The 25,848-nt window shown below is 44.9% G+C and overlaps 1 protein-coding gene across 7 annotated transcripts in view; it reads right to left on the bottom strand.

Annotated features, from left to right (window-relative positions):
• GDPD1 (glycerophosphodiester phosphodiesterase domain containing 1) overlaps positions 1–25,848 on the bottom strand; it is a 73,989-nt gene that overhangs the window by 25,476 nt on the left and 22,665 nt on the right. For 2 of the 7 annotated variants that reach the window (XM_058164082.1, XM_058164086.1), the window contains exons 2-5: positions 24,285–24,327; positions 5,633–5,768; positions 2,638–2,683; positions 255–373 (exon numbers count right to left, since the gene is read on the bottom strand). In XM_058164082.1, the coding sequence (XP_058020065.1) occupies positions 255–373; positions 2,638–2,683; positions 5,633–5,768; positions 24,285–24,327 (344 nt within the window). Of the gene's footprint in view, positions 1–254; positions 603–2,637; positions 2,684–4,165; positions 4,212–5,632; positions 5,769–21,276; positions 21,547–24,284; positions 24,328–25,848 lie in introns of those variants that run through there. The other 5 variants (XM_058164089.1, XM_058164088.1, XM_058164083.1 and 2 more) reach the window with 5 other exon arrangements.

Raw genomic sequence — 25,848 nt, 5'->3', positions numbered from 1 at the left:
GAGGCCTCGTTATCTCCTCCACCTGGCCTGCCTCTGGCTCCTGCAGCTGAGCCAGGGAAGCCGGTGCTCCTGAGGTAAGTCCTGATGGCCCTTCCCCCTCACTTTCCAAGTCACTTTCTGGCAGGGGGCCTGGCTCAGGGGGCGCAGACACAACACATGGGTTTCAATTCTAACTATGAGGGTATGGAATCCATACTTCTCTTGCCTGACCACCGCTCAGGAGGGCTCAGTAGAAAAAAGAAGAGAGGACTCACCTTTTTAATAAGCAGGTCGTTGTTCACTTTGATGTCGATGTTGACCGGCGTGTGGGGAAAGGCCTCAAACACCTCTTGAAGGAGAGGGATACGTCTGTCTTCACCTTCGCACTGGCATTCTGATGTACACAAGCAGAATTTGGTTGCTGCTGAGGACATGGGGGAGTTATTGGCAGCTGCCTTGGGATGCTTGGAACCCAGCCTCCCCCATAGAAATAACCCTGGATTTCTCACTCCCAAACGACAGATGAAGGACCAGGCTTCAAGGGTTGGTCCCATCTCAGTGGGGCAGAGCTTCCGGGAGAAGAACCCTGGGACGTCCTCACATCCAGAACGCGTGAAGTATTGCTGAGAAATGGTACATGAATAATACAAGATGGTGCCTCCCAGTTCCCTAAAATGCTTGGCTTGCAGAAAGCTCCACTGGACAGGAAGCTAATTTGCTCTATTCTCTAAAATGTCCATCCTGGCGACTAGTAAATGAATCTGCCACGGTGTAGGGCAGGGGTTCCCAACCTGGTGGCCATGGCCTTAATTGCCACTGGCCTGTATGAGCAGCTGGCTGGTGTTGCGCGCGCCTGCATGCACGCACAGCCCCACTTACACGAGCATTGCTGTGGGTGGTCTGGACCCACTCACGTGAGCGTAGCCACAAATGTTGCGGGTGGTTCGGATCACCCTTGTGAACGTCGCAGGTGCTTGTGCTCCCACTCATCTGAGCGTCACAGGCGTTTGCAACCCCATTTGCGCAAATGTCATTGCGGGCGCTCCGGATCCCACTCACGCGAGCGTCATTGTGGGGGCTCGCGGCCCCACTTGCGCTCACGTCATCACAAACATCTTGCGAGCTCACCAAGAACACATCATGTGAGCTCACGCACACCTGCCCCCCTACAAAATCATCCCTCCGCCCCCCCGCTCTGGGCCGCCAACCCGGAAATGTTTGGGAACTCTGGTGTAGTGGAATGTAGTCTGGATTCCCAGGAGGGAAGAGCTGCTTTCCAAGAGGAGGCGGAGCTTGGAAACTTTGGTCAGCAGGAAGAAAGTTAAGATGGCTCCTCTCTAGCTATTCCCCGAATGTATCTGCAGATATGCAGATCCTTGCTTTTAATCTGGCAAGATTCTGTCTATAGGCAAAGAACAATAAAGAAAAATACAGGACTTAACCCCCTTCATGGATTACTGCCTTGTCGTGGCGAAGGGGCTTGCGTATCCCAATTGTTGTGGTCCGCCAGCAGGCTGCGGACCTGGCAATGGAGGCAGACAGCGATGAGGCTAAGGAAGAACATGGGCCAGTCCTGGAGGCTGGGGAAGGCTCAGATGAGGGCTCTGTGTCGGAGGCAGAGGTGGGGCCAGGGCCATCTGGGAGTGAGGTGCAGACTCCAGAGCCTGACAGTAGTGAGGCAGAGGAACAGGAGGAGCCTGTTCTAATGCACGCATGAGAAGAGCTGCCAGAAGGCAAGAGCAGCTAAAGCAAAGAGGACGACTTGGGAGCAGGGCCGAGAGATGATCGGCCCCTCCCATAAGGCTTAAAAGACCAGCAACAGCATTTGGGCTTTGCTGGAAAACAACGTTGGTAGCTTCATCTTCTTGCATTTATTTTTGTATCAGTGTCTTCTGAACATTTGCCAAGAAAGGCCTTCGGCAGTTTGCCTAATTGGACTAAGGTTGATGATAGGACTGGGTGGCTCAGGCTGTAATTAAAACACAGCTGCTTGCAATTACTGCAGGCTCGAGTCCCACCAGGCCCAAGGTTGACTCAGCCTTCCATCCTTTATAAGGTAGGTAAAATGAGGACCAAGACTGTTGGGGGGGGGCAATAAAGTTGACTTTGTAAATATACAAATAGAATGAGACTATTGCCTTACACAATGTAAGCCGCCTTGAGTCTTCGGAGAAGGGCGGGATATAAATGTAAATTTAAAAAAAAATTGTATTGGGAGGAATTTGCTTTAATTTAGTTGAACTACACTGAGAATGAAGTAATTCTCAGCTGTTCGAATAAAGTTGTTTTTTTTACTGACTGAGTTTCCTACTACCTACTGGGGCCTGGGTCACAACAGAGAGAGAGGGGGGGGAGGGAGGGAGAGAGAGAGAGGGAGGGAGGGAGGGGGAGAGAGAGAGAGAGAGAGAGAGATTTTGCCAGGGCTGCTGGCGCTCTTAATAAAGGAAGTATTTATTTAACTATGGAGGGTTTGCTGTGTATGGGAGCTGGGTCAGAACAGCAAGGTAGAACTAGTTTGCTCTCAGCTGCTTTGTAAATGTGAAGTTATGGACAGCGGCAAGACCCTGGAATTCCCAGTGAGGAATGATGACCGACCAGACAGAAATGGAGCAATAGGAAGAGAGCATTTTGCGAAGATCCTGATCGTTGAATGATTACCTTTCTGGAAAGTGACTTCCAACTTGCAGAGATACGGAGGGAGTTCCTTTTAAAAAGAAGAAAACGTGAGCTTAAATACAGAGAAGTTCAGAGACTGAAAATCAGAATAACTTTTATCCAGGAACTCTTTTGGCTTTAATCCACCCAGGGTTCACAGGAAATCCCTCTAGTGCAGGGATGTCAACCTTAAGGCCCGCGGGCTGGATCCGACCCATGGGGTGCTTAGATCTGGCCTGCGGGGCCGCCCTGGAAACAGCAAAGGACCGCCCCGCAAGGCCTCTGCCAGCAAAAATGGAGCCTAGGAGGGCCTCATGCAGCCCTCCCGGGCCTCCGTTTTCACTGGCAGAGGGCTGCAGAGGGCCAGCACCACTGAGGAAATCCACATTTCTTTTACTACCGTTTCTGTGGGTGTGGCTTGGTGGGCGTGGCTCAGTGGGTGTGGCAGGGGAAGGATACTGCAAAATCCCCATTCCCTCCCCACTCCAAGGGAAGGATATTGGAAAATCCTGATTCCCTCCCACTCCTAATAATAGAATAGAATAGAATAGAAAATTGAACAGAATAGAATAGAATAGAACAGAATAGAATAGAATAGAAACAAAGAATGGACTAAACTAGACTAGACTAGACTAAACTAGACTAGACTAGAAAATAAGGGATGGGATGGGATGGAATAGAATAATAGAATAGAATAAAATAAAATAATAAGGGGCCTCTGTGGCTCAGACTGGTAAGACAGTCTGTTATTAACACAGCTGCCTGCAATTACTGCAGGTTCTAGTCCCACCAGGCCCAAGGTTGACTCAGCCTTCCATCCTTTATAAGGTAGGTAAAATAAGGACCCAGATTGTTGGGGGCAATAAGTTGACTTTGTATATAATATATAAATAGGATGAAGACTATTGCTAACATAGTGTAAGCCGCCTGAGTCTTGGAGAAGGGCGGATATAAATGTAAATTTAAAAAAATTGTATTGGGAGGAATTTGCTTTAATTTAGTTGAACTACACTGAGAATGAAGTAATTCTCAGCTGTTCGAATAAAGTTGTTTTTTACTGACTGAGTTTCCTACTACCTACTGGGGCCTGGGTCACAACAGAGAGAGAGGGAGGAGGGAGAGAGAGAGGAGGAGGAGGGAGAGAGAGAGGGGAGGGAGGAGGGAGAGAGAGAGGGGAGGGAGGGGGAGAGAGAGAGAAAGAGAGAGGGAGGGAGAGAGAGAGAGAGAGGGAGGGAGGGAGAGAGAGAGAGAGAGGGAGGGAGGGAGGGAGAGAGAGAGAGAGATATTTTGCCAGGGCTGCTGGTGCTCTTAATAAAGGAAGTATTTATTTAACGATGGAGGGTTTGCTGTGTATGGGAGCTGGGTCAGAACAGCAAGGTAGAACTAGTTTGCTCTCAGCTGCTTTGTAAATGTGAAGTTATGGACAGCGGCAAGACCCTGGAATTCCCAGTGAGGAATGATGACCGACCAGGCAGAAATGGAGCAATAGGAAGAGAGCATTTTGCGAAGATCCGGATCGTTGAATGATTACCTTTCTGGAAAGTGACTTCCAACTTGCAGAGATACGGAGGGAGTTCCTTTTAAAAAGAAGAAAACGTGAGCTTAAATACAGAGAAGTTCAGAGACTGAAAATCAGAATAACTTTTATCCAGGAACTCTTTTGGCTTTAATCCCCCCAGGGTTCACAAGAAATCCCTCTAGTGCAGGGATGTCAACCTCAAGGCCCGCGGGCTGGATCCGACCCATGGGGTGCTTAGATCTGGCCTGCAGGGCCGCCCTGGAAACAGCAAAGGACCGCCCCGCAGGGCCTCTGCCAGCGAAAATGGAGCCTAGGAGGGCCTCATGCAGCCCTCCCGGGCCTCCGTTTTCACTGGCAGAGGGCTGCAGAGGGCCAGCACCACTGGGGAAATCCACATTTTTTTTACTACTGTTTCTGTGGATGTGGCTTGGTGGGCGTGGCTCAGTGGGTGTGGCAGGGGAAGGATACTGCAAAATCCCCATTCCCTCCCCACTCCAAGGGAAGGATATTGGAAAATCCTAATTCCCTCCCACTCCTAATAATAGAATAGAATAGAATAGAAAATTGAACAGAATAGAATAGAAAGAATAGAATAGAATAGAAAGAATAGAATAGAATAGAATAGAAACAAAGAATAGAATAGAATAGAATAGAAACAAAGAATGGACTAAACTAGACTAGACTAAACTAGACTAAACTAGAAAATAAGGGATGGGATGGGATGGAATAGAATAATAGAATAGAATAAAACAAAATAATAAGGGGCCTCTGTGGCTCAGACTGGTAAGACAGTCTGTTATTAACACAGCTGCCTGCAATTACTGCAGGTTCTAGTCCCACCAGGCCCAAGGTTGACTCAGCCTTCCATCCTTTATAAGGTAGGTAAAATAAGGACCCAGATTGTTGGGGGCAATAAGTTGACTTTGTATATAATATATAAATAGGATGAAGACTATTGCTAACATAGTGTAAGCCGCCCTGAGCCTTCGGAGAAGGGGGGGGTATAAATGCAAATTAAAAAATAATAGAATAGAATAGAAAATAGAACAGAATAGAATAGAAAATAAAATAGGATAGGATAGAAAATAGAATAGAATAGAAACAAATAATAGAATAGAATAGAATAGAATAGAATAGAATAGAATAGAATAGAATAGAATAGGAATAATTAGAATAGAATAGCATAGCATAGCATAGCATAGCATAGCATAGAATAGGAATAATAAGAATAGAACAGAACAGAATAGAATAGAATAGAATAGAATAGAATAGAAAATTGAACAGAATAGAAAATAGAACAGAATAGGATAGAAAATAGAATAGAATAGAAACAGAGAATAGAATAGCATAGCATAGTATAGAATAGCATAGCATAGCATAGTATAGAAAATATGTTTTGCAAGGCCCTGGCTACCATCTCTCAGCTGGCTATTCGGTTTTGGCAGAAAAACGAAGAGAAGGGTGCTTACATGAACTTACTGAGTATTTGAGGTCTGATATATTGACATCCAGCCCGGTCGACCGTTTCAGATTCTCATCGTGTGAAACCACCACTTGTTCATCCTTGGTCAAATGGCAGTCAAGTTCCAACATATCGGTCCCCACATTGACTGCGCTGAAAGAGAGAACAGTCTGGAGTTTTTCCTCCTCAAGTTCAGACCGATCACGCATGTGCATAACAGAGGAATTCAGAAAATAACAGATGAACAGCGTTGGAAGGGACCTCGGAGGTCTTCTAGTCCAACCCGCTCCTCAAGCAAGAGGCCCTATACCATTTCAGACAAATGGCTGTCCAGTCTCTTCTTAAAAACTTCCAGTGATGAAGCACCCACAACTTCTGGAGTTAAGATGCCAAGGCCTGGCTTTTAGTGAAGGCTGGTGCAGGCTTGGAAGAGGGAATCGCCTGTTATCAGGAGATGCTCTGAAGATCTAGAGATCGTGGGTAGGTGATCAGCTGGTCAGGGTTAAGAGGAATTGTAGAGAGTAAAAAGAGTCCCTTGATGGAAATATGTCCTTTAAGATGGGTGGACCTCAACTCCCAGAATTCCCCAGCCAGCATGCTTTAAGAGATGGATGGACTTCAATTCCCAGAATTCTCCAGTTAGCCTGCTTTAAGATGGACTTCCACTCCCAGAATTCCCCAGCCAGCATCCTTTAAAATGGGTGGACTTGCACTCCCAGAATTCCCCAGCCAGCATGCTTTAAGAGAGGTAGACTTCCACTCCCAGAATTCCCCAGCCAGCATGTTTCAAGATGGGTGGACTTCCACTCCCAGAATTCCCCAGCCAGCCTGCTTTAAGATGGGTGGACTTCCACTCCCAGAATTCCCCAGCCAGCATGTTTTAAGAGGGGTGGACTTCCACTCCCAGAATTCCCCAGTTAGCCTGCTTTAAGAGATTGATGGACTTCAATTCCCAGAATTCCCCAGTTAGCCTGCTTTAAGATGGACTTTCACTCCCAGAATTCCCCAGCCAGCATGCTTTAAGATGGGTGGACTTCCACTCCCAGAATTCCCCAGCCAGCATGTTTTAAGAGGGGTGGACTTCCACTCCCAGAATTCCCCAGTTAGCCTGCTTTAAGAGATTGATGGACTTCAATTCCCAGAATTCCCCAGTTAGCCTGCTTTAAGATGGACTTCCACTCCCAGAATTCCCCAGCCAGCATGCTTTAAGATGGGTGGACTTCCACTTCCAGAATTCCCCAGTTAGCCAGCTTTAAGATGGACTTCAATTCCCAGAATTCCCCAGTTAGCCTGCTTTAAAATGGACTTCCACTCCTAGAATTCCCCAGCTAGCATGCTTTAAGAAGGGTGGACTTCCATTCCCAGAATTCCCCAGCTAGCATGCTTTAAGAAGGGTGGACTTCCATTCCCAGAATTCCCCAGCTAGCATGCTTTAAGAAGGGTGGACTTCCATTCCCAGAATTCCCCAGCTAGCATGCTTTAAGAAGGGTGGACTTCCATTCCCAGAATTCCCCAGTTAGCCTGCTTTAAGAGATGGATGGACTTCAATTCCTAGAATTCCCCAGCCAGCATGCTTTAAGAAGGGTGGACTTCCATTCCCAGAATTCCCCAGTTAGCCTGCTTTAAGAGATGGATGGACTTCCATTCCCAGAATTCCCCAGCTAGCATGCTTTAAGAAGGGTGGACTTCCACTCCCGGAATTCCCCAGCTAGCATGCTTTAAGAAGGGTGGACTTCCACTCCCAGAATTCCCCAGTTAGCCTGCTTTAAGATGAACTTCAACTCCCGGAATTCCCTAGCCAGCATGCTTTAAAATGGATGGACTTCCACTCCCGGAATTCCCCAGCCAGCTGAAGTCCACACATCTTACAAATTGCCAATATCGATAAACATTATTTTAAACAACAACTAGGTTCTATATGGGAAATACAGGCAGTGTTCCACTTACGACCAGTCACTTAGCGACCGTTCATAGTTACAACCAGCCAAAAAAGGAGGACTTACCATCCCAGATTCAAAGATCTAACAGCAGGAGTAATGTTATCAAATGTCATACATAACGGTCGTTTGCACATCTCATGGTCACACAACCGTTTTTTATCATGGTTTTGCTGAAAACCAATACTTACTTCAGGGTTTGTTGTTGTTTTTTTGGCAAAAACTGCACCTACAGTGAACCACTGATTCACTTAACGACCGTGATGTTTGCTTAATGACTGCTGCAGAAAACGTCACAAGATATGACTGTAATGAACAGGCTGTTGTGACCGAGGCCCAAGTAGTGATCTCCAAACACAATTCAGTCCTGAACAAACTTATTTTATTAGAACAGCTGAGAATTAATTCATTCTCAGCTTAGTCCAAAACAGAATTTTTCATAACATTCATTCACGCTTATCACCAACCTTTGTTGTCTTTGGCAACCTGCCAAAGGCTTTTCTTGGCACAAACCCCCACAAAGTTCAAGAGACGCTGACAAGAAGCAATGGAATCAACATTGTTTTTCCACAAAGAACCCAACAGCTCATTGCTGCTCTTTTAAGCTTTATAGGAGGGGCCAATCATCTCCTGGCCTTACTCCTGAGTCGTCCTTTTTACTTCAGCTGCTCTTGCCTTCTGGCAGCTCTTCTCATGTGTGCACTAGGAACAGGTTCCTCCAGTTCCTCTGCCTCTCTGCCGCCCGCCTCTGGAGGCTCCGGAGTCCGTGCAACGCTCCCAGATGGCCCTGGCCCCACCTCTGCCTTGTCCGGGCCTTCCCCTGACTCCAGGACTGGCCCATGGTCCTCCCCAGCCTCCTCACTGTCCAACTCTGCTGCCAGGTCAGCAGACTGCACAACACAGGCTCTGTGAAGCTTGTATGTTGAGGCCTACGTGTAGCTCATTTGCTGTAGTTCTTATAATCTTTATTTCTTCCACTTCAAGAGGTTTGTACGATTTCTGCCTTGGAAACGGGCTATTTTTGGTCGGAGCATCGCCCAAGAGGGTGCTAACTGCCCCTTGAGTCATTAACTCCTCCAGGTACGAGCTGAAGCTCGCAAAGTGAGAACTGGTGACGCTCAGCCCAAAGAGGATTGCTCTGTAAACAACGCTGAAGGCTGAGAGAATAACCCAAAGTCCAGGGGCTCAAGACAGGAAGAAAAGTTTGATCGGAGGTATCTTTTCTAGACCTGATAATGATTCGGCGGATTACAGGTAATGCTTGATTTAAAACCACAGATTAACAGATGAGTTAGAAGGGACCTTTGTAGGTCAGGGGTGTCAAACTCAAGGCCTGGGGGCCAAATCTGGCCCGCAGGGTGCTTAGATATGGCCCATGGGGCTGCTCTGGAAACAGCGAAGGACCGGCCCACGGTGCCTCTGCCAGCGAAAACGGAGCTCGAGAGGGCTGTAGAAAATGAGCTCCGTTTTCACTAATAGAGGGTTGCAGGAGGCAGTCACAGCCGAAAACGGAGTTCGAGAGCCCGTTTTCGCTCGCAGAGCGCTCGGGCCACCACAGGCACCCCTGACACAAGTTGTTGTGTTTCGTCCGCTTTCACCGCAGCCAGGGCCTTCTTATCTGCTTCCGAACGCTGAGGAATGTCCTAGTATGCCTCCCAGCCCCAGCCCTGGCTCCATGCCCAGACAGGCTGAGGAGGAAGAAGTACCTCCAGCCCCCAGCTCTGGCTCCATGCCCAGGCAAACGGAGCAACTAGACCCCTCCCCCTCCCCCACAGCATGTGAGCCTGAGGAAGGTCAATTGCCAACAGCTGCAGACTGGAGTGACCCTCGCTTCAGAAGAATTGATAGGCGGCGGCGACAGAAGGAAGGGAGGGGCAGGCCTGGATAAGTGCTGAGTCATGGAGCCACACCCCATGGCCTATATAAAGGATCTGCTTTCTGGCATTCTCTGAGTCAGGCAAAGTCTAACATATCTTGCTGAAGTCACTTTCTGGTCTCCTGCCTGCCTTGAGAACTTTGCTAGGACTTTGGCAGAGCTGCAGAGGCACGCCTGATTCAGATTTCCCTGACCCGGCCGTCAGCGGAGGAGTGGGACATGACACAAGTGACGTTGAGCTGGCCACGCCCACCCTGGCCATACCCCCCAGCCCTCCCCCCGAGGTCAAACACAACCCTGATGCGGCCCTCAATGAAATTGAATTTGACCCCCCTGTTGTAGATTACCTAGTCGAGGGATTGGCAACCTTAAACACTCAAAGAGCCACAAAGCTCACCGTTCAATCCTGGAGCCGACCGGAAGTCCGGTTCCCCCATCATCGTCTCCTCCTAGCGTGGTGTCCCTTTTTCTCTGCTGACCGGAAGTCCGGTTCCCCCCCACCATAGAGTCTCCTCCTAGCGCGGCATTTATTTATTTATTTATTTATTTCGATTTTTATACCGCCCTTCTCCCGAAGGACTCAGGGCGGTGTACAGCCAAGTAAAAATACACTATATACAGATTAAAAGAAATTAAAAGAAAACATATTATATTGTGGCCGCAAATTTAAAACAATTTAAAATCTTAAAATATAAATAACCCCAATAAAATTTTAATCCAGTCTTAATCCAGCATGCTTTTTCCTCTACCTGTCCTAACCGAAAGCCCTATCGATTGTGGAGCCGACCAGCAACACGGAGCTGCAGCAGAGGGATGAAAGAGCCACATGCGGCTCCAGAGCCGCAGTTGCTGACCGCTGATCTAGTCCAACCCTTCCCCACTGGCCAAGAAGGAGACCCTACACCAGTGGGGCCAAATCTGGCCCACGGGGTGCTTAGATCTGGCCCACGGGGCTGACCTGGAAAGAGCGAAGGACCGGCCCGCGAGCGAAGGACCGACCCGCAGTGTTGTTCTCACTGTCAGGAATTTTCTCCTTAGTTCTAGGTTGCTTCTCTGCTTGATGAGTTTCCACCCATTGCTTCTTGTTCTACCCTCAGGTTCTTTGGAGAATAGCTTGACTCCCTCTTCTTTGGGGCAGCCCCGGAGATATTGGAAGACTGCTATCGTGTCTCCCCTAGTCCTTTTCTTCATTAAATTAGACAGACCCAGTTTCAACATTGAGAACGGCCTGTTTGCCAGTTCATAGGAAAACTGCTAAACAAAAAAAATAATAATCAGGATTACTTCTTCAAATACTGGTATGGATATTATAGAACTGTTCAAAATGGGACCTACTGGTAGCCCTCGACTTACAACGGTTCCTTTAGTGACCGTTCCAAGTTACAACGGCACTGAAAAAAGTGACTTATGACCATTGTTCACACTTACAACCACTGCAGCATCCCCACGGTCACATTATGAAAATTTAGACGCTTGGCAACTGACTCGTATTTATGACAGTTGCCGTATCCCGGAGTTACGGGATCCCCTTCTGCGACCTTCTGACCAGCAAAGTCAGTGAGGAAAGCAGACTGACTTAACAAGCGTCTTACTAGAAAAGCCAGGGTGGCGCAGTGGTCAGAGTGCAGTACTGCAGGCTACTTCTGCTGACTGCCAGCTGCCTGCAATTTGGCAGTTCAAATCTCACCAGGCTCAAGGTTGACTCAGCCTTCCGTCCTTCCGAGGTCGGTAAAATGAGGACCCAGATTGTTGGGGGGCCAAGGGGCCGACTCTGTAAACTGCTTAGAGGGGGCTGTAAAAGCACTGTGAAGCGGTATATAAGTCTAAGTGCTGCTGCTATTGCAGACTAACTCTGCCCGCTGCCAGCAGTTCGATCCTGACCGGTTCAAAGTTGACTCAGCCTTCCATCCTTCCGAGGTGGGTAAAATGAGAACCCAGATTGTTGGGGAGGCAAGAGGCTGACTCTGTAAACCACTTAGAGAGGGCTGTAAAAGCACTGTGAAGCGGTATATAAGTCTAAGCGCTATCGCTATTGCTACTAACAATTGCATCAATGCACTTCACAACGGGGGCCAAGAAAGGTCACAAAATGGGTCAAAATTCTGTTAGCTGAATTTTGTTAAGCAAAAGTGTTTTTGCTTTATTTTTTTAGTTAAGCTTAGCAACATAAATTGGACCCAACTGTGCTTGTAAGTCGAGGCGATCTGTGTATCACCTCCAACCCACCCACCCCCAATGTGGCTACCTTCCTAGAAATGATCTTTTAGCGGCCTTAGAAAACATGTATTTGAGCCTACATTTTGCTGCCATGGTGATCCGGAGCTTTCAATAGCCTTATTCAGACCGAATAAGGATTTGGCAACGCCAGGAGCTCGAAAAAATAAGATCGTACTTTCTGCGGTTAATATCGAGTACAAAAGAAAGAATGAAAGGAAAAGCGAAGAAAGGAAAAAAATACCTCGTTATAATCTCAGCTCCCTCATAAAGAAATTGGAGGTGGGGTTTTTTTTCCCACCTGATTTACCACTGCAAATACTCTGTTATTCAGATTTGATCAGAATAGAGGTGTTTTAGCAGTGATATTGAGCCTGAAACCTGGATCTTAATGTTGCAATCTACAGTCGATTTATGATGTTCTTATCACACAAAGCAATTTATCCGCTGAGGTCAGTCTAAGCAAATAAGCCGAATCCTGTTACACAAAGACCTGTTTTATAGATTTTCAGGGAGTGATTTTTTATTTTATTTTTTTTGCACTTGCACTAGGCTGCACGAACAGAGGGACAAAATCAAAGATCACGTGAAGCGTTAAGGCCGCTTTGTAATGCCTTGGTAAGGCCACTCTTGGAATACTGATCCAGTTTTGGTCCCTGTATTATAAAAAAAGATATTAAAGGTGTATTATAAAATTCTATTATTAAAAAAAAAAAGAATTTAGGAAGAGTGCAGAGAAGAGCAGCAAAGAGGATTACAGGACTGGAGGCTAAAACATATGATGAACGGTTGCAGGAATTGGATACGTCTAGTTTGATGAAAAGAAGGACTAGGGGAGACATGATAGCAGTCTTCCAATATCTCAGGGGCTGCCCCAAAGAAGAGGGAGTCAAGCTATTCTCCAAAGCACCTGAAGGCAGGAGAAGCAGCAATGGATGGAAACTAAACAAGAAGAGAAACAACCTGGAACTAAGGAGAAATTTAGAACAATTAATCAGTGGAACAACTTGCCTCCAGAAGTTGTGAATATTCCATCACTGGAGGTTTTGAAAAAGAGATTGGACAGCCACTTGTCTGAAATTGTATAGGGTCTCCTGCTTGAATAGGGGTGGACTAGAAGACCTCCAATGTCCCTTCCAGCTCTATTCTGATTGATTTGTAGAGAATCTGAAGAGTAAGACTCTGGTTTGTAGAAGATGAAAGCAATGTCTCTCTTGAGTTCCATTACCAATAGATATATTTTACAAGGCTGTGTTGAAAAAAATATACAGAATTATTGGGCTAGAAGTTAGACTCCAAGGTCCCTCCCGACTCTGGTATTCAATTAATGGCAACAGGTGAGTCAAAGTTAGAACTGGAGGAACAAGCTTTGACAACTCCCGACCTTGATTCTAAGAATCCAACGGACTCTCAGGTATTATACAAGCAGTACTCAACTGACAACAATTTGTTCTCCAAAGCACCTGAAGGCAGGACAAGAAACAATGGATGGAAACTCATCAAGGAGAGAAGCAACTTAGAACTAAGGAGAAATTTCCTGACAGTTAGAACAATTAACCAGTGGAACTACTTGCCACCAGAAGTTGTGGGTGCTTCATCACTGGAGGTTTTTAAGAAGAGACTGGAAAAATTGGAAAATGGAGAGAGAACCCACAAGAGGCAGAAATAATCAACAAAATATTGACCTGTGCAGAAATGGACAGGTTAACAACGGAGCTCAAAGATAAAGATGAATCGGAATTCTATGTAACCTGGAATACACTTTATAAATGGCTAGAGAAAAGGAGGAATGTAGGGATAGAGAATCAGAAACCAAGTGAAGAAAAGGGGAGAAAAAAATAATAATATAAGAAATATTAGATAGGAGTAAACAGGATTTGAATAGATACGAAGGGAATATGTATGTACCTGGAGTATGACTGAATGTACAAAAATTATATATGGAATATGCATGATTTTATATTTCAATTTATATGAAAGAAAGTCTAACAACCAAAGACCTATATACAAACACCCGTGAAAACCTCAGAAAACAATTATATATATATATATATATATATATATAGGTCTTTGGTTGTTCGGGTTTTCTCCCGTGTAAAATTGGAAGTGTCTTGGCGACGTTTCGACGAAGTCTCATTCGTCATCTTCAGGCTTCAGCTTCGTGCTTCTGGGAGCAATGTGTGATCGCAGCTGTTTCTTCCTTTTAACTGCTAGTGGGGGTTTGAACTGATTGGGTGGGAGCTTGGCTGTGCTCTGATTGGATGGGGTTTTTTCTGTGCTCTGATTGGATGGGGGTGTGTCCTGTGTTGGTGGGGGCTTGGTTGTGCTCAGTCTAGTCTGTGCTGCAGGGGGATTTGAGCTGGTGAGCTGCATAGCTGTTGTTTGGCTTTGTGGTCGTGCTACATCTTCATAGTGGGTGTCAGTCTGCTGCATGAATGGATTGGAGGGGTTTGAAATGGCTAATGTTGCAGCTGCAGTCTGGCTTCTGGTCCTTGGTCGTGCTTCATGATCAGTGTGGGTTTGGGTCTGCTTTCTGGGTGGATGTGCGGTGGTGACATCCTGTGTGGACCTTGTGAGTGTGGGTCTGGTGTCATTCCTCGTGTTAGGGACTCGTTTGTCAATAAGGGCGGGTTTCCAAATGGCTGGTAGGCGGGAGGTGTCATGACATGACAGGAGATGACAGAAGCCAGACTGCAGCTGCAACATTAGCCATTTCAAACCCCTCCAATCCATTCATGCAGCAGACTGACACCCACTATGAAGATGTAGCACGACCACAAAGCCAAACAACAGCTATGCAGCTCACCAGCTCAAATCCCCCTGCAGCACAGACTAGACTGAGCACAACCAAGCCCCCACCAACACAGGACACACCCCCAGCCAATCAGAGCACAAAAAAGCCCCATCCAATCAGAACACAGCCAAGCTCCCACCCAATCAGTTCAAACCCCCACTAGCAGTTAAAAGGAAGAAACAGCTGCGATCACACATTGCTCCCAGAAGCACGAAGCTGAAGCCTGAAGATGACGAATGAGACTTCGTCGAAACGTCGCCAAGACACTTCCAATTTTACACGGGAGAAAACCCGAACAACCAAAGACCTATATACAAACACCCGTGAAAACCTCAGAAAACAAATATATATATATATATATAAAAAGAAGAGACTAGATAGTCACTTGACTGAGATGGTAAAGGGTCTCCTGCTTGAGTAGGGGGTTGGATTAGAAGACCTCCAAGGTCCCTTCCAACTCTATTCTAATTGATTGATAATCCTCGACTTATAACAGTTTGTTTAATAACTGTTCAAAGTTACAATGGCGCTGAAAAACGCGACTTACAGCCATTTTTCACACTTACAACCATTACAGCGTCCCTATGGTTATGTGATCAAACTTCGGACACTTGGCAACTGACTCGTTTTCAGGACGGTTTTCAGGGGTCACGTGATCCTCTTTTGTGACCTCCTGACAAGCTGTTCTGTCCCCCTCGCCTCCGTCCGAGCGATGACTTAATTAGCTGGCACTATCAGCTCTGGCAGCAAACTAACGAGCGTCTGCCAAGTGTCTCTGTTATTTCCCTCGATACTGATGAGTCAAACAGTACTTCAGCTCTAGTCAAGCAGTTGATTTGCCTGCTACGAAGAGGCATAGCAGCCCTTGCTGCTTTTATATCCTGTGGGGTGTGGCTCCATGACTCAGCACTTCCTAGGCCTGCCCCACCCCTGCTTCTGTTGTTCCCGCCTCTCTTGCCTACGAAACCTAGGATTCAACCAAGCCTGATTGCCATCAGCCGGGTCTGGAGGCGTGGCCTGGGGGAGGAAAGGGTCAGGGGATGGAGGCCTCGTTATCTCTTCCACCTGGCCTGCCTCTGGCTCCTGGAGCTGAGCCAGGGAAGCCGGTGCTCCCGAGGTAAATCCTGACGGCCCTTCCCCCTCACTTTCCAAGTCACTTTCTGGCAGGGCCCCCGGCTCGGGGGGCGCACATACAACACAAGCAAAGTCAATGGGGGAAGGCAGATTCCCTTAACAACGGGGTCATTAACTGAACAACTGCAGCAATTCATTTAACAGAAGTGGCAAGAAAGGTCGTAAAATGGGTCAAAATTCCCCTAACAAATGTCTCGCTTAGCAACAAAAAAAACGGGACCAACTGCATTCAAGGACTATTTACATCTGCATTGAAAAATCTCCTGCAGTATATGAGGCAGAAAGTTTGTGTCTGGCACCTTTTCTTGTTTGTTTATCATATTTTTGAAAGAATCATTTCCTCCACAGGTGGATTCTGGGCGGATGCCCCATAAAACGTTCAAACATGAAAGTTAAAATTTAAAAAGAGGTGGAACACTTTGAAGCAGAGCAAAGTGCCTCCAGGGACAAAGTCTGCCTGGATGCTTTTCCTTGGAAAGTCCTAGGAACAGCCTGCTGGCTTTCTATTTACACAAGTGTTAAGTCACTGTGCCAACACCTGTGGCACTTTGCACAAGTGTCACTCACGGGGCTTCCTCCTTGAATAATCGCAGATGAAATTGAACAACATAGCCAAGGCCCCTTTCCATGTTCCACCCACCATGCTTTTAGTTAGACCAGTGGGAGTCAACCTGGGTCCCTAGAATAGAATAGAATAGAATTTTTATTGGCCAAGTGTGATTGGACACACAAGGAATTTGTCTTGGTGCATATGCTCTCAGTGTACATAAAAGAAAAGATACGTTCATCAAGGTACAACATTTACAACACAATTGATGATCAATATATCAATATAAATCATAAGGATTGCCAGCAACAAGTTATAATCATACAGTCATAAGTGGAAAGAGATTGGTGATGGGAACTATGAAACGATTAATAGTAGTGCAGATTCAGTAAATAGTCTGACAGTGTTGAGGGAATTATTTGTTTAGCAGAGTGATGGCCTTGAGGAAAAACTGTTCTTGTGTCTAGTTGTTCTGGTGTGCAGTGCTCTATAGCGTCGTTTTGAGGGTAGGAGTTGAAACAGTTTATGTCCAGGATGCGAGGGATCAGCAAATATTTTCACGGCACTCTTCTTGATTCGTGCAGTATACAGGTCCTCAATGGAAGGCAGGTTGGTAGCAATTATTTTTCTGCAGTTCTAATTATCCTCTGAAGTCTGTGTTTTTCTTGTTGGGTTGCAGAACCGAACCAGACAGTTATAGAGGTGCAAATGACAGACTCAATAATTCCTCTGTAGAATTGGATCAGCAGCTCCTTGGGCAGTTTGAGCTTACTGAGGTGGCGCAGAAAGAACATTCTTTGTTGTCCTTTTTTAATGATGTTTTTGATGTTAGCTGTCCATTTGAGATCTTGCGATATGATAGAACCCAGAAATTTGAAGGTTTCTACTGTTGATACTGTGTTGTCAAGTATTGTGAGAGGTGGAAGTATGGAAGGGTTTTTCCTAAAGTCTACCACCATTTCTACGGTTTTGAGTGTGTTCAGCTCTGGCAGCAAACTAACGAGCGTCTGCCAAGTGTCTCTGTTATTTCCCTCGATACTGATGAGTCAAACAGTACTTCAGCTCTAGTCAAGCAGTTGATTTGCCTGCTACGAAGAGGCATAGCAGCCCTTGCTGCTTTTATATCCTGTGGGGTGTGGCTCCATGACTCAGCACTTCCTAGGCCTGCCCCACCCCTGCTTCTGTTGTTTCCGCCTCTCTTGCCTACGAAACCTAGGATTCAACCAAGCCTGATTGCCATCAGCCGGGTCTGGAGGCGTGGCCTGGGGGAGGAAAGAGTCAGGGGACGGAGGCCTCGTTATCTCCTCCACCTGGCCTGCCTCTGGCTCCTGGAACTGAGCCAGGGAAGCCGGTGCTCCCGAGGTAAATCCTGATGGCCCTTCCCCCTCACTTTCCAAGTCACTTTCTGGCAGGGCCCCCGGCTCGGGAGGCGCAGATACAACACAAGCAAAGCGAATGGGGGAAGGCAGATTCCCTTAACAACGGGGTCATTAACTGAACAACTGCAGCAATTCATTTAACAGGAGTGGCAAGAAAGGTCGTAAAATGGGTCAAAATTCCCCTAACAAATGTCTCGCTTAGCAACAAAAAATACGTTGGGACCAACTGCATTCAAGGACTATTTACATCTGCATTGAAAAATCTCCTGCAGTATATGAGGCAGAAAGTTTGTGTCTGGCACCTTGTCTTGTTTGTTTATCATATTTTTTAAAGAATCGTTTCCTCCACAGGTGGATTCTGGGCGGATGCCCCATAAAACGTTCAAACATGAAAGTTAAAATTTAAAGAGAGGTGGAACACTTTGAAGCGGAGCAAAGTGCCTCCAGGGACAAAGTCTGCCTGGATGCTTTTCCTTGGAAAGTCCTAGGAACAGCCTGCTGGCTTTCTATTTACACAAGTGTTAAGTCACTGTGCCAACACCTGTGGTACTTTGCACAAGTGTCACTCACGGGGCTTCCTCCTTGAATAATTGCAGATGAAATTGAACAACATAGCCAAGGCCCCTTTCCATGTTCCACCCACCATGCTTTTAGTTAGACCAGTGGTAGTCAACCTGGTCCCTAGAATAGAATAGAATAGAATTTTTATTGGCCAAGTGTGATTGGACACACAAGGAATTTGTCTTGGTGCATATGCTCTCAGTGTACATAAAAGAAAAGATACGTTCATCAAGGTACAACATTTACAACACAATTGATGATCAATATATCAATATAAATCATAAGGATTGCCAGCAACAAGTTATAATCATACAGTCATAAGTGGAAAGAGATTGGTGATGGGAACTATGAAACGATTAATAGTAGTGCAGATTCAGTAAATAGTCTGACAGTGTTGAGGGAATTATTTGTTTAGCAGAGTGATGGCCTTGAGGAAAAACTGTTCTTGTGTCTAGTTGTTCTGGTGTGCAGTGCTCTATAGCGTCGTTTTGAGGTAGGAGTTGAAACAGTTTATGTCCAGGATGCGAGGATCTGCAAATATTTTCACGGCCCTCTTCTTGATTCGTGCAGTATACAGGTCCTCAATGGAAGGCAGGTTGGTAGCAATTATTTTTCTGCAGTTCTAATTATCCTCTGAAGTCTGTGTTTTTCTTGTTGGGTTGCAGAACCGAACCAGACAGTTATAGAGGTGCAAATGACAGACTCAATAATTCCTCTGTAGAATTGGATCAGCAGCTCCTTGGGCAGTTTGAGCTTACTGAGTTGGCGCAGAAAGAACATTCTTTGTTGTCCTTTTTAATGATGTTTTGATGTTAGCTGTCCATTTGAGATCTTGCGATATGATAGAACCCAGAAATTTGAAGGTTTCTACTGTTGATACTGTGTTGTCAAGTATTGTGAGAGGTGGAAGTATGGAAGGGTTTTTCCTAAAGTCTACCACCATTTCTACGGTTTTGAGTGTGTTCAGTTCCAGATTGTTTTGGTTGCACCACAAGGCTAGTCGTTCGACCTCTCGTCTATATGCGGATTCGTCATTGTCTCGAATGAGACCAATCACTGTTGTGTCATCTGCAAACTTCAGTAGCTTAACAGATGGATCATTGGAGATGCAGTCATTGGTATACAGAGAGAAGAGAAGTGGGGAGAGCACACAGCCTTGGGGGGCCCCTGTGCTAATTGTACAGGTATTTGATGTGATCAAATACTAGTATTTGATACTGCCCACTAGTGGGCATTCCAGCTTTTACAGTGGGCGGTAGGGGTTTTGTCCGATACCGAAGCATTTTCTTTTTTTTTTAAATTTAATTGACTTTTTAAAAAAATTGTCATAGCATTATTTAAAAACATTTTCATTAGGTTTTCATAAAATTCCTCGTGACAATTTAAATTTCTGAAAATATACTATTTGTATCGCCCGCGCGTACGTTTAGTTCAATTTACCTAAGTGAAACTAAATGGCGCTATAGTGCGACCGCAAACAAAAGAGCCTCGTCCCAGAATAGCTCACGCATCTCTCCCCACCACCACCCAGCTGTAACAAACAAGCAGAGTAGTAGCCCGCGCCACCCCCAAAACCCAATCCATGATGCGCGAGAGGCATGCGCAGACGACGATACATGGCACATTACTGTGGAACCGGTGGGCGGTTAGAAAATTTTACTACTAACAGAGATACAAAAGTGGGCGGTAGGTATAAAAAGGTTGACTATCCCTGAGTTAGACAATAGTTTTTGATCTTCATTCCGGAGATGAACTGTAGAGGCAGTCCTCCACTTACGACCATGCTTTTGGTTGCTAAGCGAGACAGCCGTTAAGTGGGTTTTGCCCCATTTTATGACCACTCTTGTCATCGTTGTGAAATGAACCATTGCGGTTGCTAAGTTAGTCACGCCGTTGTTAAGTGAATCCAGCTTCCCCCCCCCTTGACTTCGCTGGTCAGAAGGTCAAAGGCAAAAAAGGGATCACGTGACTCCAGGACGCTGCGACCCGTCGTAAATATGAGTCAAATTGCCAAGCATCCAAATTGTTAACCATGTGACCATGGAAAGGCTGCAAAGATTGTAACTATGAAAAACAGTCGTCAGTCACTTTTTTCCGGTGTCGTCGTAATTTTGAACGGTCACTAAACGAAACTGTTGTAAGTCGAGGACTACTTGTATTTATGACAACTGCAGGGATCACCAATTGTGACCTTTCTAGCCGGCTTCTCACAAGAAAAGTCAACGGGAGAAGCCAGAGTTGCTTAAAAAAACAACAATGATTCACTTAATGACTGCAGCGGTCCTCTTAACAAACATGGCAAAAAAAAAAAAAAAGGTCGCAAAACTGAACGTGATCCCGGGACACTGCAACCGTCGTAAGTATGAGTCAACTGCCAAGTATCTGAATGAATCTGGATTTCCCATTTACTTTGCGTGTCAAGGCTGGAAAAGATGATCACATGACCTTCGGCGACACAGTCACGGTCATAAATATGCCTCTGGATTTTGATCACGTGATCATTGGGAGTGATCACGTGATCATTGGCAATGGTCGTTAAGTGTGAAAAACAGTCACAAGTCACTTTTTTTCAGGGCTGTTGTAACTTTGAACGGTCACTAAACGGACGGTTGTTAAGTCAAGGACTACTTGTACCAGGGGTGAAATGCTCCCGATTCAGACCGGATCGCCCGATCCACTAGCGATGGCGGCAGGTGGTTCAGAGAACCGGTAGCAAAAATCCCTGGCCCTCCCCATGCCCACCTGAGCTGCACAAGGTTTTGGTTTTTTTTAACTTTTAAAAGCATTTTTTCTTCGGATGAAAAAATGCTTTTAAAAGGAAAAGGAAAAAAAAAGCCTCTGATGATCATGCGGCTCAGCTGGGATCGTCAGAACCTTTTAAAAGCATTTTTTTCTACAACCTCTTTGGCCGAAGAGGTTGTTAAAAAAATGCTTTTCAAAGGCTCCTCTGACGATCCCAGCTGAGTTGCCTGATCGTCAGAGGCTTTTCTTTTCTTTTCAAGGCAAAAAACAATGCTTTTAAAAGAAAAGACGATCAGGCAACTCAGCTGGGATCGTCAGAGCCTTTTAAAAGCATTTTTTTTCAGCCGAAGAAGTTGTAGAAAAAATGCTTTTAAAAGTAAAAAAAAAAAAAAGTGGCCATGCCCACCCAGTCACATTACCCTCCCCAAGCCACGCCCACAGAACCGGTAATAACAAATTTTACATTTCACCACTGACCTGTACCAATGGCATTCATTTTTATTTGTTGATTCATTTCTTAAAATTCATACGCCACTCATCTAGCTGTCCAAATTCATAGCCGATTTGGCTGCAGAGCCCACGGATTTATTTGCTGTTTAAATCTGAGGATTATCCCCCCTGGAGTGTTCCTATTTCTTGCAAAATATTACAACTGCCTAAAACCAACGGCAAGTTATTAGGACTTCTGAACCATAGAAACACAGCCAAAGAGGTCAGATGCACCAAGAGGGGGGGAAAAAAAGAAAAAAAGAGCAGTTTTGTGTCGGAAACAAAATCCATCTTCTCTCCTAAGCTACGCTACGGAGATGTAGATCTCTGAAATCAACGATGCTGGGCAAGTTGCAACTCGTAGGCTGCTTTTCTCTCGCCATAAACAGGAAGGCACCTTTCCACAACAGGATTAAAAAAATTGCATTCACCACCCAGGGCACGGAAGGGGGGGGGAATAGGAACAAAGGAAGGAAACGCGGTACAAGACAACTCTGGCCATGGAGGAGAAAACCTCTCTCTGGAGGAAGAGCTGAGGAGTGGAGCAGAGTACAGTGTAGAGAATAGAATAGAATAGAATAGAATAGAATAGAATAGAATAGAATAGAATAGAATAGAATAGAATAGAATAGAATAGAATAGAATAGAGGAGAGGAGAGGAATGAACAGAACAGAACAAAGGAAAGGAAAGGAAAGGAAAGGAAAGGAAAGGGGAATGGAAATTTAGAATAGAATAGAATAGAATAGAATAGAATAGAATAGAATAGAATAGAATAGAATAGAATAGAATAGAACGAAAGAAATAATAATAGAATAGAATAGAACGAAAGAAATAATAAGAATAGAATAGAATAGAATAGAATAGAATAGAATGAAAGAAATAATAATAATAGAATAGAATAAATAGAATAGAATAGAATAGAATAGAATAGAATAGAATAGAATAGAATAGAATAGAATAGAACAAAATAAATAATAATAGAATAGAATAGAATAGAATAGAATAGGACAAAAGAAATAATAACAACTGCAGTGATTCATTTAACACGCGTGGCAAACCAGAGACGTTCTTACTTGGGATGCTAACCAGAACTTATAGTAAAGATATTCAGTATTTGATATTACACATAATTATGGTGCCGAGGATTGCCGACGCAGAGCTCTGGAAAAACGAAAAGGTACCAACAGAAGAAGAAACAATCAAGAAAATTCTGGACTGTGCGGAGATGGATAAATTAACGAAAGAAATAAAGGTAAAGGAAGAGACAGAATATTACCAAATATGGACCAAACGGTACGAACGGTTGGATAATAGGAAAACTGAATAGAAAAAAAAAAAGGAGAAGAGAAGATGTGTAAAATATTGTAAATAAATGAAACTCGATGTAAAGGGACGATCAAGTCAAAGATAGTAAAAAAAGAAAGGAAAAAGGGAATGCATAAAGCAGGAAGCTGAAAGAATGAAACCGTCATGTAAAAGGAAAACACAGATTATGTGTTTATGTTATGTACGTTTGTGTGGTTGTAATAAAACCAATAAAAACTTAAAAAAAAACAAAACGCATGGCATGAAAAGTCATAAAATGGAGCAAAACTCACCGAGCAACATCAATTCTGGGCTCAATTGGGATCATAGGTCAAGGATTACCTGTATCTAGCGAGTGTGGGAGATTTCAAAGTAAAATCCTTAGTAAAATAACCCTTTGCTTAACCAAACAGAGTCGAAGGTTTTTCCTTTCTAAGAGATTGGATCGGGGAAGGTCTAGCAAACATTGTGTCTCGGGGTCACACCTTCCAGAATCAGGATCTCTCCATTCCTCTGCTTCGGCCACGTTTATGCCAACGGCGACAGAGCCTCTGCCTGGATGAAGGCGAAGACTCCTCCCTGTCTCAAGAAATGTGTGCCATGATATGAGCCAGCCGTGTGCAGCAGCTGCCAAAAAAGCCAACACGGTTCTGGGCTGCATAAACAGAGGGATAGAATCAAGATCACGTGAAGCGTTAATACCACTTTATAAGGCCTTGGTAAGGCCACACTTGGAATACGGCATTCAGTTTTGGTCACCACGATGTAAAGAAAGATGTTGAGACTCTAGAAAGAGTGCAGAGAAGAGCAACAAAGATGATGAGGGGACTGGAGGCTAAAACATATGAAGAACGGTTGCACAAACTCGGTATGTGTAGTTTAATGAAAAGAAGGACTAAGGGAGACATGATAGCAATGTTCCAATATCTCAGGGGCTGCCCCAAAGAAGAGGGAGTCAAGCTATTCTCCAAAGCGCCTGAGGGTAGAACAAGAAGCAATGGGTGGAAACTAATCAAGGAGAAAAGCAACTTAGAACTAAGGAGAAATTTCCTGACAGTTAGAACAATTAACCAGTGGAACGACTTGCCTGCAGAAGTTGTGAATGCTCCAACACTGACAATTTTTAAGAAAATGTTGGATTTGTCTGAAATGGGGTAGGGTTTCCTGCCTGGGCAGGGGGTTGGACTAGAAGACCTCCAAGGTCCCTTCCAACTCTGTTATTATTATTATATTATTATTGTAATCAAGGAGAGAAGCAACTTAGAACTAAGGAGAAATTTCCTGACAGTTAGAACAATTAATCAGTGGAACAACTTAACTCCAGAAGTTGTGAATGCTCCAACCCTGGAAAAATTTAAGAAAATGTTGGGTAACCATTTGTCTGAGATGGTGTAGGGTTTCCTGCCTGGGCAGGGGGTTGGACTAGAAGGCCTCCAAGGTCCCTTCCAACTCTGTTATTATTATTATAGCACAAAACATTTCTAAGAGCATTGATGCCGCCCTTATTCAACGGGGCATTTTAGGCCCAGCACAAGCAGCTGTGCCACCTTTACGGCCCATTCCACCCTCGGGCCATGTGGACAGAGAGGGCATGTCGGAGCCTCATTCTCCTTCGCCGTCATAATATTCTGATACGTCATATGTCCGCGACGAGGAGAGCGATGGACTATAATCTTTGCTTTATACTCACTGACGAAATGCCACCATGGTGTTCTCCAGATTCTCTCCCGCACCTAGTAGAACGAAAGAAATTACTGTTACTGAAAGCAGGTAACCATGACTTTGCTTTTTACAGATAGTCCTCGACTCACAACCATTCATTTACTGACCGTCCGAAGTTACAACGGCCACAGGGGGGGAAAAAGTGACTTAACGATTGTTTTTCACACCGTGGTTAACCTCCCTGTGGCCCTGCCGTTTTCCTGCCTGACGTAGGCCTAGAACTCGCCGTCCCCTGGTGACTGGTTCAAAGCCACCCCATTGCTTTCATGCATAAGGCGGAACTAGAACTCGCCGTCGCCTGGTTTTTTAGCCTGGTGCCTTCCCCGCATGCAAACCATTTCGGTCCAATAAACCCTGTTTTACCTCAGATAGCAAAGGCAAAAGTAACAGTAACAGAGTTGGAAGGGACCTTGGAGGTCATCTAGTCCAACCCCCTGCTCAAACAGGAGATCTGTACTAGGGATACGAATCACCGAACTGCCGACCTTTCTGATCGACCACCTAGTTGCTTAAAAAAAAATCTGATAAGCCACCTAGTTGCTTAAAAAGTCCCTACCTGAAGACCAGGCTGTCTATCAAAGACCTGTTAATTTCTAATCTGAAGTAACTACCATCCTGTATCCCAAAGACGCTTTTTTCAAGAGGCAACTGGACTTTCTGTTTTTTTCCTTTAATAATAATAATAATAATAATAATAATAATAATAATAATAATAATAATAATAATAATAATAATAATAATAATAATTCACTGATATAATTATTATTATAATTATAATTATAATTATAATTATAATTATAATTATAATTATTATTATTTAATTTATAGACCGCCCTTCTCCAGAGGGACTCAGGGCGGTGAACAGCCAGTTAAAATACAGGAAAACAGCCAATATTAAAAAACAGCCCTTAAAAAACTTATTCAATTGGCCAAAACTAAAACACAATTACACCCTATAAATTATTAAAAATTTAAAACCCCAATTAATCAAATTAAAAAAAATTTATTTTTTTTTAAATCAAGCCAGTCCAGCGAGACGGAACAAATAGGTTTTAAGTTCGCGGCGAAAGGTCCTAAGGTCAGACAATTGTCGGAGTCCAGGGGGAAGCTCATTCCACAGGGTAGGAGCCCCCACAGAGAAGGCCCTCCCTCTGGGGGCCGCCAGCCGACATTGTTTGGCTGACGGCACCCTAAGGAGTCCCTCTCTGTGAGAACGCACCGGTCGCTGGGAGATTGAAGCCGGCAGAAGACGGTCCCGTAAATATCCCGGTCCTAAGCCATTTCTTCCTTTGAAGAAATGTGGACATCGCTGTCTTCAAAAGAGAAGATGGGCTGCTGAATCTTAGTCCGGATGGGTTTGTTCTCCTGTGTTGCGCCACGGGTTTGTGAAGTGGCTGTTTTGTTTCCCCAATGAACAGATCTGCACGTGGCTCACTGCATTGTACTGCATGTACCACGTTGCTCAATTTATGTCTGGGTGTTCAGTCAGAGCTGAAGAAGCTTCTTGGATGAGAAGCAAAACATCTTCGGAG

Source organism: Ahaetulla prasina, chromosome 1 (assembly GCF_028640845.1).
Source record: "Ahaetulla prasina isolate Xishuangbanna chromosome 1, ASM2864084v1, whole genome shotgun sequence".
NCBI lineage: Eukaryota > Metazoa > Chordata > Lepidosauria > Squamata > Colubridae > Ahaetulla > Ahaetulla prasina.
Note: the sequence above shows the minus strand (reverse complement) of the source record. Positions and strands in the feature narration are given on the sequence as shown.